Source organism: Ceraceosorus guamensis, assembly GCF_003144195.1.
Source record: "Ceraceosorus guamensis strain MCA 4658 unplaced genomic scaffold IE81scaffold_21, whole genome shotgun sequence".
Lineage (NCBI taxonomy): Eukaryota > Fungi > Basidiomycota > Exobasidiomycetes > Ceraceosorales > Ceraceosoraceae > Ceraceosorus > Ceraceosorus guamensis.
In genome coordinates, this window is record NW_020290016.1 from 214,858 (window position 1) to 228,996 (window position 14,139).

General features: G+C 56.2%; 5 protein-coding genes and 1 non-coding gene across 6 annotated transcripts; 3 read left to right on the forward strand and 3 right to left on the reverse strand.

The window, feature by feature from the left end:
- Positions 1-52: 52 nt before the first annotated feature.
- On the reverse strand, positions 53-1,211 carry IE81DRAFT_346708 (putative RPL11B-ribosomal protein L11; the record flags this gene model as incomplete). Its single annotated transcript, XM_025516067.1, has 5 exons — positions 53-229; positions 317-379; positions 470-721; positions 1,081-1,093; positions 1,189-1,211. The coding sequence occupies 5 exons, from the start codon at positions 1,209-1,211 to the stop codon at positions 53-55; spliced, it is 528 nt and encodes a 175-aa protein (XP_025370465.1).
- Positions 1,212-2,191: 980 nt separating this feature from the next.
- IE81DRAFT_365924 (hypothetical protein) lies at positions 2,192-4,031 on the reverse strand. The gene is made up of 6 exons (XM_025516967.1): positions 3,604-4,031; positions 3,431-3,496; positions 3,231-3,344; positions 2,978-3,157; positions 2,543-2,899; positions 2,192-2,474 (listed from the first exon to the last, which is right to left on the reverse strand). Exons 1-6 carry the CDS (start codon positions 3,716-3,718, stop codon positions 2,209-2,211), a joined length of 1,098 nt encoding a protein of 365 aa, XP_025370466.1. The 5' UTR covers positions 3,719-4,031; the 3' UTR covers positions 2,192-2,208.
- Positions 4,032-5,328: 1,297 nt separating this feature from the next.
- IE81DRAFT_329622 (hypothetical protein) lies at positions 5,329-7,555 on the forward strand (the record flags this gene model as incomplete). The annotated part of the gene is made up of 8 exons (XM_025515157.1): positions 5,329-5,476; positions 5,533-5,623; positions 5,792-5,907; positions 5,993-6,131; positions 6,196-6,220; positions 6,285-6,615; positions 6,806-7,145; positions 7,186-7,555. The coding sequence occupies 8 exons, from the start codon at positions 5,329-5,331 to the stop codon at positions 7,553-7,555; spliced, it is 1,560 nt and encodes a 519-aa protein (XP_025370467.1).
- Positions 7,556-8,390: 835 nt separating this feature from the next.
- Positions 8,391-10,037, forward strand: IE81DRAFT_346710 (hypothetical protein; the record flags this gene model as incomplete). The annotated part of the gene is made up of 1 exon (XM_025516068.1): positions 8,391-10,037. The coding sequence occupies one exon, from the start codon at positions 8,391-8,393 to the stop codon at positions 10,035-10,037; it is 1,647 nt and encodes a 548-aa protein (XP_025370468.1).
- Positions 10,038-10,578: 541 nt separating this feature from the next.
- On the reverse strand, positions 10,579-13,155 carry IE81DRAFT_322610 (FAD/NAD(P)-binding domain-containing protein). Its single transcript, XM_025513687.1, has 6 exons — positions 12,668-13,155; positions 12,167-12,569; positions 12,064-12,083; positions 11,612-11,987; positions 11,193-11,516; positions 10,579-11,100 (listed from the first exon to the last, which is right to left on the reverse strand). The coding sequence occupies exons 1-6, from the start codon at positions 12,865-12,867 to the stop codon at positions 10,630-10,632; spliced, it is 1,794 nt and encodes a 597-aa protein (XP_025370469.1). The 5' UTR covers positions 12,868-13,155; the 3' UTR covers positions 10,579-10,629.
- A 564-nt stretch (positions 13,156-13,719) lies between these two features.
- IE81DRAFT_t11 lies at positions 13,720-13,811 on the forward strand. The gene has a single exon. It is a non-coding gene; the product is annotated as a tRNA-Gly (tRNA).
- Positions 13,812-14,139: the final 328 nt, after the last annotated feature.

Below are 14,139 nucleotides of genomic sequence, written 5' to 3' on the forward strand. Positions count from 1 at the left end.
AGGTGAAACGCTGACCGAGAAGGCCGAGAGGAAGACGAAGAGTCCTCTCTGTTTACTTGGCAATGATGCCGTCGAATCGCTGACGGAACCAAGCAGCAGTCTCCTCCTTGGTGACACGGTGAGGAGCGCCAATGCGTTGAGTGCGCTCCTTTCGACGTGCAACACGGGCACCAGGACGAGTCATGCAAACGTAGAAGTCGGCGCCGAAGATACCAATGGAAGGATCGTACTGTGGGCATGCCACGAGCGGCGTTAGCCAAAGCTCCCTCAAGCTTTCCGCTGAACACGGATTCGACCGCTCCACCGCCAGACTCACCTTGATACCCAAGTCGATGTGCTCTGTGATACCGAAGCCGAAGTTGCCTGTCTCGGAGAAGTTCTGCGTGGGATTCCGATCAGACGTCGAGTGAGCCACATCCAGCAGGTCTCGGTGGTGGCTGGCGCACCGCTCCTAGGCCCCAGCACTCACCCTGCGGCGCAGCTCGTATTCCTTAACCTTCAGCGCACGCTCAATGATTTCCTCTGCCTTGGGTCCGCGAATAGTGACATGGCAAGCGATCTTTTCGTTACGACGGATACCGAAACCACGCAGAGTGTAACGCGCTTTGGAGGTAACGGGAGTCTGACCGGTGAGCTGTTCCAAGACCTTGCATGCACGGGTGAGCCTGTCACCAGACTCTCCCACGGAAATGTTGACCACCAGCTTGTCCACCTTGATCTCCTGTTTAGGTGTCAAGCGAAACGTGAACATTCAGCGACTTGCCAGTGCATCGCGTCTCGGTAGCGTTTGCCCCCTTGCCCCTGCTATTCCTAAGCACACCGAATGCCCATTCAACCGACGCCCTTTTCACCCTTGTGCGAGCGATCTTCCGGGCCGTTCGTTCCGCATTCAATCTAGCCGCCTGACCCGACCAGATCTTTTTGCAGCTCCAGCTCCCACCATCATCGCATCTGCCGCTCATCTACCAAATAGCATGGCCGATAATGACTTCCATCGATGTCTGCTCAGTCCACCATCGCCGTGAATACCCCACTTCCGCGATCAAGTGTAATGCTAGTATCTTGGACTGCGCTACTCACCCTCATGGGGTTACTAATAGCGACAGGGAAAAGGACGCAGCGTCAAAGGTAGGTCTTAATGAGAACAAAAAGCGAGCGCGCTCAAGCGCTTGCTGATGCCTGACTCACATTGCCTTTCCTTCGGTAGCCATCTTGAAGAAATGTTTTGAATGCTTTGCCGTATGGAGTATGTTGTGGTTCGGGGCGAGAGCGGTCGTCGTTTCCTGCAAGTCGGTGGCTAGATGGCTGTAGGCCACGGCTTTGAACGGTGCTCGAACGGCGTCACAGGCTGCCACGAGTCTCGGCCGAAGAACTTGTACCTGTCGCTCTGGAATTTTCCTTGCAGCTGCGGCGTGAGGCGCACCGCTCGCCTTTCAAGACTACTACGCGCGAGCCGGCTCGCCACATTCAGTGTGGTCACGTGCTCACGTCACGTGTACCAGCCCCGATTGCCCCCATGTCAGAAAGGTGATCGCGACCGTAACCGTTGATTATTGATTTACCGCTTCGGCATCGTGGACAGCCTGACAAAGGACGTCGAAAGTCCAATTTCGACTTCGATGTGCAAGATGAATTGAAAGACATTTTGTTGGGGGGCCGCGTGGGTTCAGGATCCCATGTCGCGGAGCGACGCTTGCAAGTTGACGTGCCAATGCGCTTGATTCGTGAATATGCTTAATCGTGAATGCGGGACAGGCGTAATCGAAATTGCTCCCGCCAACAAGGTGCGCATTCCATGGACCTCGGACACTGGACGCCTTACTTATGAGTTCGTCCAATATGAGAATCTACTGCGTTCTTGCTCAAGCAGGTACGGTCGCGAAGAAAATAATACCAGTGACGTCTCACAAAGAGCGACGGCGAGGACTGAGGCCCTGCAACGTTAGTCTTACGTCGACTCCGTGCCTGCATCAGTTCGTCGCGATATCCCTCCCAACGGTGCACGCTCCCAGCGCTTATCATGCGCAGAGCAGTGCAATGCCAGCGCGCCGCCACATCAAATTACAATCGGTGCCTCTCTGACCCAGGCTTCCAATAAAGCTGCCATAGTAGGAGTTTTGTCACCTGGCCGACGGCCAGCCTCTTGAAGACGTGGGTGGAAGGCTAACACACAAGTAGCAGACGATTGGTTGTGCGCAAAGCATCTATTCATATTCGGAACAACCATTGGCTATTTTGTTCCGCAGCATGCACCACCTCCTCCAAGGTCTTACCTAGCACGGCCGCTACCACCGCCGCGATGCCTCCAATACCACAAGGCTCATTTCTCGACTTGACCGCTTTCGCCGCGTCCCACTTCTCCTTCTTAGATGAGGCGGGATAGTACAGCTCGGCCAAGTCGGGATGCCTCTTCTTGAATGCATCGATGTGTTTGGCTGATGCGTGAGTAGCTCTCGGCTCGCACCAGGGCGCATCTGAAACGATGTGGCAACGGCCGTCAGAATGCGGACCGAGCTAGACTTTTGTGGCAGACAGAGCTCACCAGTTTCGAGCAGCAAGCGCTCTAGAGGGACAGCCTTGAGCGCGTCAAGGTTCTCCTGAGTCTTCATGCCGCATCCATTGATGCTCACAAAAAAGCCAGCATCCAGATAGTCTTGCGCTTCCTGCGCCGAACCAGTAAAGGAGTGGACGACTCCCCACCTTTGCTTATCCGAAGCCTTGTCTGCGAAGCGAGACTGTCGCATGTATCCCAAGTGGGGCTTTATGATCGCCATAAAGTCGTGATGCGCTGCTCGAGAATGAAGAAACAGCGGCAAACCAAATCTCTTTTGGAGATCGAGCTGCATTGCGAACCTTTTGCGTTGTTCTTCTGCGCCAGTGAAGTGCAGCCTGTCATAATCTAGGGGTGGCACATTGCGATCCGATGGAGGGCTTCAGCGTAGCCCACTTCTGAGCGTGCAGCTTCAGACGCCCTCACCTAGTCCGCACTCGCCGATGGCGACAATCTTCTTGGACGGCTGCGGGGTATCTTGCGGCGCAGAGTGAGCTTCAAGAAGCTGCGTCAGCGCAGCTAGATACCCATCTGGACCACCCTTGTGGTACTTTGAGAATTCGCTCGCTCTGGTAGGATGGCAACCTGCCGTGCTATAAAGGTCCTCTGGCGACGAGCGGAGCTGACTGAGTCAGCACGAAACGCCGACACAAGGTGTGTCGCTGTGATTTGCGCGCACCGTGCTTCTCCGCGAGATCCAGAGCATGTCGAGACTCGCTGAGGCTTCCGCCTGTAACGATCTGTGCGATCACCCCAGCCTTTCTTGCACGGCCCAAGACGCTATCGAGATCGGCTGGAGCAGTCATGGAGCCCGTTACAAATGAGCGATGTAACGTCTGCGAGCGCGACTTGCCCTGTCATTGAGTCTATCATACTGACGCGGATGAGACTTGTGGCCATGATAAGAGCCTGAGTACATGCCATCCGTCAAGTTCACACCGATGTCTGTGAACCAGGCATCCAAGGCACAGAGCAGGTCGTACGCCTTTTCAGCTCGCAGCGTCGTCACTCGGGTATCAGAGTGACGACACTCTCAGTGTCTCAGAACTCACCGATGAATCTCAGGTTTGCTAGTTGCCGCTTCAAAGAATCCTGCGCAGCAGCTTGTTGCTGCTTCTGGTCCTCCTCTGCAGAGGCTGCTGCGGCGACTCGTTTTGGGTTGAGCATGCTGTGTGGGCGTTTTTGGCTTCCGAAGTAGAAGATTGATCTGGTGATCGAAAGAGAGCCACGCAGAGAGATTCCTCGGGCCGAGGTGCTATTAGGAAGAACGAATGACGTGGTGATGGTTATGCGCGAGCTTCGAGGAGCTCGAAGGGAAGGAGAGGAGTAGTAGAGCTTGTCACCAAGCAGTAATGGTGCTCCTTGCGATAGTCGAAATATGTGGCCTGATAAGTATTACAAAGGGCTTGAAGTGCTGTAACGGCTCGATCGAGTCACACGAGAGCTGTCAAGGAAGGCAGCATGTAGCGGTCACGATGTGAGAGCGGCGCGCCCATCATGTTGCAGGCCCGGAGATCGCCAGAGTAAGATGCTTTCGCAAAGCTGCCATGCAGGCGCGTGGCTGTGTATGCCTCCACAACCGCGGTGTAGATGCTGCAGACACTCGTGACTCACGCGCGACTCTGACGACGTAGAGGTGCAACACGCGCGGCGCGCGCGCGCATTCATCCCCCTCACAACCCGCAAGCGACTATGAGTCACGCGTGTAGGTATATACCGGTACCATGCGTGCACCAACTTGGGACTCTTAACTTCATGCACTCAGCATCAAGCATGGCTTTGCTAGAGTCAAGTCAGCCACGAATCGATCTCGCTCTCCCCCCTTTCCCCCCTCCTCCCCGCATGAGCTAACAGCCATCGACCTCGTTGAAGGTATGCACGCGCCGCACGGAGGACTTGGTGATGAGTCACGGGTCATGTGATCGTCGAGCGTACAGTAGTGGAAGTACTCTTGACCCGTGACCACAATAGTAGCTCGAGGAAGCACTCCGTCATCGACGCCCGTCTTTGGTCGTAATTCAAGCCCAGTTCCTCGTCATCGAGTCAGATCGTGATGACGTGGGGTTCGAGTTCGCTACCTCTTGGGAATGATTTGCGCAGTAGTAGTAGTAGTCACGGTATTCTTGATTCAAGTTCCAGTATACCGGCCAGGCGAGCGGGATTCATCCGTGCTAGCCAAGGTGCGCGAGGAGGCTCGGTACAGAGAGCCGGCCACTAAGCGCCCAAGAACCACGCGGCGGCTATCCCGAATTGGCAAGGGCGGGGTCTCAGACGCATGCTGCTCAAGCACACTGCTGCCTGAGAACCGCAGTGTAAACGAGGAACAGCTCACACTCACCCAGAGCTACCGATGCATCATCAAAAGGCAGTCTTGGTCTTGGGTTCGCGATGTCTGACATTCGTCGCCCTTGCGCCATGCGCGATCGAGATCGACCAGTCCACTTGCTCAACAGCTACAGGGCCGCACAGCGCAGCTTCGTTCGGTACATGTGCCCCTGGAAGGACACACGAACAAGTCGTGCATATTGCGGTTCAAGCCCGACGCATACACAAACGGGGAAGCGAGACAGAGCGTGGCATCTATAGCTAGCTCCTATATGGGTCAAAGGCTGACAGAATCACCAATTGACGCCAGTCGAAGCTGGCGCCCCACTGACATACGATTCGTGATCGAACCGATAAAGGGAGGCGCTGGTAGTTGTGGCTGCACATAGCACGATCGATCCATCTCTCGACGCGCACTTCAGCCCCTCGGCGGGCTAAGAGAAGGGTGCCGGATGGCCAACGGTCACCAGTCATTTATAGTTTGCCGCAGTCCCTGGCCTGCGACATGGAAAGAGACGATTACGATCGAGGCGACAGCCTGGCACAGCGGCAAAGCTACCGCACATGCTCTCAAGGAGCTGTCTGCCCCTAGCACCTGCTGTGAGATCTCCCAACTTCTTCACCTCCAAAGTTGTAAATGAACTGCGTGCCCACAGCATACATTGATGAGCCGTCGCGTGACCCTTCGGTACTCTTATCCCTTCCTCCTGTCGGCACAAATCTGGGCGCCAGAGTCAAGAGTCACGGGTGCAATTGAGAAGCGTTGTGGGCTTTTCGACGTTCGCTCACCTCTCATGACTCGTGACGGCTCGACTAGGCTTCGAAGATTCCTGGATCGGGCGTGGACGCCGATGCAGGGTCCCGATTCGTAGATGGGGTGGAATGCTGAAGCTGCGCTGCCCGTCACCCGCGTAGGCATGGAGTCGTTGCGTATGCATGGCGGCAAGAGCGTGGGGCGGACAATCGGAAAGTCACCCATTTGGCGGCAATCCAAAAGTGTGAGCACACGGAGGGAAAGAGAGGCGGACGAGGTGCGGACTTTGCTGCGTCGGGGCTGAATCGAATGCGTTGCGAGTAGTCCCCACTTGCCACCCCATCCCTTTCGGCCCCTGCCAGGTGCCACCGCCATCGACGCAGCTGCTTCGACCGCCGCCTTCGGAATGTTACGAAGCGCTGCAAAGGGAAGGCTTAGTGTGCCGGCAATCGTCAAGTCACAACTCAAAACTGTGAATCGCCTTGGTTCTACTCCTGTTTTGTGACTGCTGAGGGTACGAAGACTCGATCGTGACTGCTTGATCGCATTCTGATGCGTCGTGAAGTATACTTGGCGCTCGATCGCGCTCGGTTCGTGTGGCATGCGCCGGTATGCCTGCTGTAGGCGAGCATTTTTGACGCAAGGAGCAACTAGGCGGCGGCCGGCGCGCGTCTGCGCAGCTCCGCGATGGATCTCATGATCCATCAGCAGTCACGAGTAATTCTCGGTTCACGACGCAAGGTCGCTGTGCCCCCCCATGCACATCTACGCGGCGTCCATCAAGCACCACGATCGGGTGTGTCTCCTGCTCAGGAGAGTCAAGTATTGTGCGGTTCGGTTGATTTAGCATCAGCTCCCAGTCACGAATCCAGTCAGACTGCTGCGCCACGAATGCGTTATGTCTTAACTGGGACCCCTCCGCTACGGCATATAGAGCTCGTTACCAATACGCGCGCAGGGCCCACTCAGATCCCCCGGCGCCGACGTATGCAAGGTCCCCTGGCATGGCTTCGAACAGCTGCTCGGCCGCGGAAAGATCAAGATTGAGCAGCATGCGGCAGCGATGAGGGGGACGAGTGTCCCAGCTGTGATGTCACCAGCGGGAGTTCTCGCGCGCATGCACCCCCCCGCACCAAAGGCGTGAGACCCCTGACCGCTGAGCTCGCATACATCAGTCAGTGCCGCACGGCCCACTCGTGAGTCCACGCGCGCACGCACTCACACACGCACTCACGTACCGTACTGTAACACCAACGCACCAACATGCGACGAGCTGCGCGGTTGCAAAGTCAGGATCCTAGATGTGTTGGCAGGCGAGCAGCAGCAGCAAGACGACAAGCACATCGAGGAACGCAAGAAAGAGTGGGCAATCAGAATCACGAACGGGACCCATGCCGCTCAGGAGTTCGTTGAACTTGGCGCAGGTTCCAGCCGGCATCCAACGCTCGATCAAGCAAGTCTCAGGTCTCGAGTCGGTCAGGTCCCTGACGAATGGCTAACGGCTGCCTTCGGCGAGTACGTTGATCGCTAAGCAAGGCACGCCCTTTTCCCAAAGTCTGGACAACACTCGTCACTGGTCTGGTGCCCGTGCTTCGAACGTCGGCAGAGTTCTGTCTGGCTATGCCAACACTCGTGACTCCTGTTCCTCACTGGGCCTGTGCTCCAAAGTCTCGACAACATGGAAGCTTCTTCTCGAGGCACGAAGCGAGGCCCTAGCTGACGTGAAAGACAGTCGTGAGTCCGCTGACGAACACTTCGGACTCGCAACATGGTCCGCGTTCGCTACAAGATGTGTAGTCGCGAGTCATAGCTCTACGCACACTCCGCTCCTCGGAAGGTTGAGCAGCAAGGATCTCCGAGGTAGATTGAGACTTGCAGGCAAGGTTCTGCCTCGAGCTGCGCGTTTGTCCGACAATCTTTATTGAGTTCGACCCCTTGCACTCATCTCAACGGCTTCTAGCTCCCGACCAAAGCGCTTAAACTTCACGCTCGCAACTGTAACTGTGACCGCTAGGCGTGCGCCAAGGTGGAGCACCAGCACAGCAGCAATTGTTCGGGCGCACTGGCTGAGGCTATGCCTTTGCCGATGGCGCTCTGAGCTGAGGCCAACGAGACCGTTTGCGCAAGCGCTCGCGCCCACGCCAACGGTCGTACGTTGGGCAACTCACGCACACGCTGGCTTTGCAATGGTAGTAGTGAAGGGTGCATAGCATGCGAGGAGGCACTTGGACAGTGTTGAAAAGTGATGCTCGAAACCGAACTTTCATGGGCATGCGGCTTCGAGAGATCACTCAGCTACGCTCCAAAAGATACAAAAGGCAGTCGTTTTGGTCGCCCTACTTTTTCCTTCCTCCTCCTCATCACACACCACTCTCTCTCTCTCTCTCGACTCGAATTTGGCTCTTCTCTCAGGTGAGCATCCAACTTCTCGCCTGTTCCCCCGCACGTTCACGCCCTTCCCTCTACCCTTCGACATCCTAGCTGACCCTGTCTGGCTCTCCTTCTCTCTCCCCTCGCAGTTGTCTCGGCTCTTACCACTGTATCCCTACTATAGTCTCGCTCATCCAATTACCGTCTTTTGACAACACACTCACTAAAGCACTGCGCAAGCATCTCTCAGCGATCTTCACAAATCACTCAGCTCATAGCTCATCTACTACCACTAGCACTCGACTGTCTACTGTTCATCAGAAACACTCGAAAGCTCCCTCTCAACGATAAACTTATCGCACATTCAAGCACAACGCAACAGAAGTCAAAATGGCCAAGTTCATTTCCTTTTCCCTTCTGGCTGTCGCCATCGGCATGGTTGCTGCTGCGCCGTCCGCCATCAAGCAAGTCAGCGACACTGACGGTGTCGACCTCAAGAACGTCGGCATCTTTGCCGACGTACTCAAGCGCGACCCTCACTACGGCGGTAGCGTCACTCAGATCAACGACGACGATCTCGTCGATGCCAAGGGCCTCAGGATCCTCGCCGATGTCCTCAAGCGCGAGCCAAACCTTCCCTCGGTCAAGCAAATCAACGACGACGACCTCGTCGACGCTAAGGGCCTCAAGATCCTCGCCGATGTCCTCAAGCGTGACCCTACCTACGGCGGTCGTGTCACCCAGATCAATGATGATGACCTCGTCGACGCCAAGGGCCTCAAGATCCTTGCCGACATTCTCAAGCGCGACCCTCACTGGGGTGGCAGCGTCACTCAGATCAACGATGACGATCTTGTCGATGCCAAGGGTCTGGGCATCTTTGCCGACATTCTTAAGCGTGAGCCTCACCGTCACCGTCACCGCAAGCAAAAGGGTGTTACCCAGATCAACGACGATGACCTTGTCGACGCCAAGGGTCTCACCGTGGGCCTCGACATCCTGAAGCGCAACCTCCCAAGCGTCAAGCAAGTCAATGACAACGACCTGGTCGATGCCAAGGGACTGCTCGTCGGCCTCGATGTTCTCAAGCGCGAGCCAAACCTCCCCAAGGTCAAGCAGGTGAACGACAACGACGGTGTCGATCTCAAGGATGTACTGGTGGGTCTCGATGTGCTCAAGCGCGAGCCCAACCTTCCCAAGGTCAAGCAGGTCAACGACAACGACCTCGTCGATCTCAAGGATGTTCTCGTCGGTCTCGACGTGCTCAAGCGTGACCCTCACTCCGGCCGCATCACTCAAGTCAACGACGATGATCTCGTGGATGCCAAGGGCTTGACTGTGCTTGCCGACATTCTGCGCCGCTCTGGTTACGAGGTGTACAAGAACGAGGAGAGCCAGATCACGCGCCGCTCCGACGACGATGGCCTCTTCTACCGCCGTGACCGTGGTGACGAGCGATGCATGTGTGTGAAGAAGACGACCTGCGGCAGCTCTGGCCCTGCTCCTGCGCCTCAGCCAAAACCCAGCACCAAGCCTCACTCTTACAAGGCTCAGCCCACTCCCGTCACCCACACCCACACTCGTCACCACACCCACCGTCCCACCACCACCTCGACCAAGACGAAGAGCTGGACTAAGACGCGCACTCACAACCAAGCACCTACGCCCACTCACACCGCTGCGCATCACAAGAGCCCCAAGTGCCCCTCTGGATGGGGATCTGTCACTCAAGTCAACGACAACGACCTCATCGACTTGAAGGACGTCAGTGTCGTGATCAGCATCCTCGGCGACGACGACAAGTTCACCAAGGCAGAGACTGCTCCCGCCAAGGACGCCAAGTCTCACTGCCCTGCTGGCCGTCATTGCTGCGCCAAGTCGGTCAAGCAGATCAACGACAACGACTTGATCGATCTCAAGGGCACCAGCATCAACATCGACTTGCTCAGCGGTCTTGGTGACACCCTCCTTAGCAAGGATGACAACAAGGGCGGACTCCTCGGCCACGGAGGCTTGCTCGGAACTGGACTTTTGTAGTCGACTCGCACTGCAGTCGCCTCTGATGACGAAATGCCTCCTCACAATCGAGCCGACGCTGCCGCAAGCCTAGTCGCTCAGCGCCGCGGTTACCGATCAGTCAGAAGCTTTCACGAGTCTCATAAATTTCCAGGTTCCAACATTGTCCCTTGTCACCGTCATCAGCACGCCTTCTCCTCGGACACAATGCGTCGTTCGCTTGCCCCTCTGATGCGCTTCGAGTCTTGATTGCACATCGAACCGATCTTGCCATTCCCTGTCCTGTTCGCTATCCCGAACTATTCCCCATGATCGTTCTGCTTCCGTCGCGCTTCCATATTCCGCTACTGTTCCGTCGAGCCCATCGAGCCTATATCATACACATCTGAGAGTCCCACACCCACAACTGCCTGTCAATACAAAGAGCCACTTTCCCTCCTATCTTTGCTACGAAGTGTGAGCCAATTCTTAAGGCGCATGGCATGACGAGCAAGAATGGCTCGTGCGAGCGAGGCAGTCAGAGTCTTCGCTTTGCATCGTTATGTTTGGGAGGTGCGGGAGTGTCCTTGACAAATATCTATTGACGGTCGCGCTCCTCTCGGCATGCATAAGATTACAGTCTAGGATCCGCGCTTCTTTGTGAAGCGTCTAGGGTAGCCAATTTCGCCTTTACGAGGGAGATGAATTTGACGTTGTACATGCCCTGTCGCGCAGCATCTCTAGCCGCATCCCACTTGTCCAGCAGCGGATCCAACCAAGGTTTGGCTTTGATCACTTCCTGTCTAAGATGCTGCGCATACTCAAGCTCGTCCGCATGAAGACCTGGCAGCATGTGGTAAAGTGGCTGTCCAAATGATGGCGGAGCGGCCAGACGCAGAGCTTCGGCCAAGCCTTGCGCTCTGCCCTTTTCCCAGTCCGCTCGCAGCGCCAGGTCCATCGATGCGTACTGAGGTTTTCGCTCCTCGAGGACCTGTATCCGGCGCCTTTCGTCCAGAGTGCGACCTGCTCTGCTCGATGGCAGGCTTATCGATCCATCCCAGACGCCCCGTGTGTAGCGCATCTGCATGTCAGCCAAGACAAAGGGCTTCCAGAACAGTAGACACACGACGAGGCATTAGCGCATGTGTCCAGGCCTAGGCAGCGACAAGTGAGGTGCCGCGGTGCATGTACACTTACAGTGTTCGATACGGGTAGGCCAGAGAAAGCCAAGGTGGGATTGATACCGTGCAAGACTTGATGATGCAAGTTGGGCACCCGAGGCGGCCACTGAGCAGTATCCCTACTGACATCGCTGTCGGAACCCTGTATAGTAGGCAGCGCTCCCGAAGGGGTCGGAGCAGTGGTTGAAGTCTCATCCAGCACATTGGTAGTACTCGCTGGGTTGATACGCGCCCTTGGCGTCAGTGAAAGGTACTGTGACGCTTTGATGTTGTCGATCGAGTCAGTTGAGGCTGATTCCGATTTGAGGAGGTGCACCCAAGGTATCGTGCCTACCTCGTACTTGGACCGCGAAGTCGAGATACGTGCGACCTGGTCAGCGACGTAGCCTGCCTTGTCCTATCACAGCGTCGCACAAGTAGGGAAATCGAACTCACGCCCACGCCGAGCAGCACAACGCAATCCTCCAGCAACTGATCATCAGCAAGCAGCAAATCGATTCTCTCTCCTTCCACCTTGACTTCCTTGATGCTGGGCACATCCTTTATCCTTTCATCCGGCAGCGAGACAAACACAGGCAATTGAGCTTGCAAGATGCTACGATAGACGGGCCTTGCTACGCTGCTATGAGGCGCTAAGTGAGAAGCAGCATCGTTGGCGCTATTTCCGTTTCCTACAACCACTATTTTACGACCCGCTTCAATATGCGGCAGGAAAGGTGCTGGCGAGCGGTACCACTTTGCGTGGAAAAAGCGCTGCGTCGACAAAGCCGACAGGAGCCCTGGAATGGGTGGGTAGATGGGCGAGTCGTACCTGCCGAGCATCGAGGATGATGAGCCTTTCCAGCAGCGGTGCCCGACGCAGCAGCTGCGCACGACATGTCACTCACCAGCCTGTAGCAATTACAACCTGTGCACGCCAAACAAGAGTTCACAGGATTGTCAGAGCACGTCCGGGGATCTCTCCATCGCAAGTGATCACAGCTGACTCACAGCATCCCAGAACTCAACTTTCTCCTGCCCGCCTGCATTCCAATCTCTGAGGGCAACCCTCCAACCTTGAGCATGACCCGCGCAAGCCAGCTCGTGGACGCTCAGCACCTCTACGCTAGTCCTGATCTGATCCTGTGCCCCATTCCCCGCTTCAAAAGGCCGCACAGCGCTGCGTAGGTATTGCTCGGTCTCGTCCAGTGTCGGGAAGGGATTCCTCTCTGCGGGCGGAGGAAATGGTGCGCCTGAAAGTGAGAGGAAGCGGGGCAGAACATTGCCGCGAAGAGCTGGATAAGCCGGCGAAGGCCACGTCGGACGATCCGAAGCGTCCCGCACAGGCCATTCGCCCTCTGCATTGCCTAAAGGTCGAGATTGTTCAGAGGCCACTACAGCCGGGTCGAGGTACCTGTTGACAGGGCAGCGATGCATCAGCGAGCGTTCCGAGGGTGTCTGCGCGCTAGAGCCCCCCACCCCACCAACCCCTTTCCGCCGTCTTTCACTCACCAGACTCCGCCCACATCGCGTCTCCTCTCCACCAGCTGCACCTTGTCGAATGGATGGCTTCGCGCACCTTCATCGGGATCTGACAAGGCCCTCAAAGCTGCGATGCCACATACACCTCCGCCGATGATCAGCACCGTGCGGGGCCTTCGCAAGGGCAGAGCAGGTCGAGAAGAGAAGAGTGGTGCCGTGGGAGCGGGCATGGCGGATGGGCTTCTCGACGCGTACTGCCCTGCGTCCTTCCAAGTGTTGTGGACGAGATGAAGGTGAGGGCGACAAGGGCGGCAGCTTGAGCATCCCTCAGTCACTGAATCGGGACATCTTGGCGCAATAACATCGATGGATTCACGATTGCATGCACAGCAAAGAAGGGAAAAGCACGAATGCTCGGCTCACTGGAGGAGCTTGCTCGGTGCGAGAACGTGCTCACGAGATACACGATTCAGATTGGGAATCACGACCATCAAGCCCGCGGACCTCGGTGGACTTTGCGAATCAGCATCAATGGGAAAGGTGCATTCGCGCGCTGCCGCAATTCTTAGTGATTCTTATTCAAGATTCACATTCGTGCTTTTGCGCCATTCGTGATTTCAACCCGAATCCACGGGCGGCGCTGAGGCGGTCCAACGCGTGTCTGAGCGTGTGCCGCGTGCTCTGGTGGCTCGAGCGCGTCTTCCACAATCAAGAATGGCGTGCTAATCTGAATAGTCACATGAATCGTCAATAATCACGCGTAAGCTTTTGTCACACAGTATAGGCCGTGACTTTGCGTGCCTACCCTATATACTGTGCTCGGGAGCTTAGCGTGAGCCCGGGACAGGAGGAGGAGCAGCCATTCTAGAGCAGGTATTGCGTCGCTGGCACTGGTCGCATCCTAGTCAAAGCCATTGAGACAGGCAAAATTGCTGACTGAAACCCCATTCGTAGTAAACACCTCGCTCTCTGGTCCGAGAGCGGATGGCAGGCTTTGCGGCGACTCGTAGAGGAAAATGTGCGGGCGTGATCAATCATTCGCAAGCTAATCATATTTTAACAAATGCAGCTTTGTTGCATAGGCGTTTGTGGTGTAGTGGTAACATGCCTGCCTTCCATTATTTGCCCTGAGGCGAGGAAGCATGCGCTCCGGGTTCGATTCCCGGCGGACGCACGCCTTTTTGCCAAAGACCCGGGCGCAGCACGCCCGCCCCGTCCCTGCGTTCAACCTTCAAGTCATGTTTTTTTACCGGTTCCCAGTGTTCACTTGGACGCGGAGCATCGATCAATTCAGAATGACGCCAAAAACAAGCGCCGCCACGTTTGCGCTTGAAGCACCTTCACGGCTTGCTTGTTGGACCGTCAGGGACGGAGTTGACGAACAGGTGAATGGAGCCTCTACGAGTCTTACAGAGAAGCCAGAGGGTCCATCCAGCATCACGTCAATGTCAACCGACAAATCTGACGCCGACAAGCGTAATCGAAAAAATCCGCAGGACCGC

Bases quoted from the DNA above. Each gene is read 5' to 3' on its own strand.
- IE81DRAFT_322610 (XM_025513687.1), bottom strand. From the start codon at position 12,867: ATGCCCGCTCCCACGGCACCACTCTTCTCTTCTCGACCTGCTCTGCCC. The intron at 11,988-12,063 runs GTGAGTGACATG...GATGCTCGGCAG, and splicing joins GTTGTAATTGCTACAGGCTG to GTACGACTCGCCCATCTACC. The intron at 11,101-11,192 runs GTAAGTGTACAT...CTGTTCTGGAAG, and splicing joins GCCTACCCGTATCGAACACT to CCCTTTGTCTTGGCTGACAT.
- IE81DRAFT_365924 (XM_025516967.1), bottom strand. From the start codon at position 3,718: ATGCTCAACCCAAAACGAGTCGCCGCAGCAGCCTCTGCAGAGGAGGAC. The intron at 3,158-3,230 runs GTGCGCGCAAAT...GCTCGTCGCCAG, and splicing joins GGATCTCGCGGAGAAGCACG to AGGACCTTTATAGCACGGCA. The intron at 2,900-2,977 runs GTGAGGGCGTCT...TGCCACCCCTAG, and splicing joins CATCGGCGAGTGCGGACTAG to ATTATGACAGGCTGCACTTC.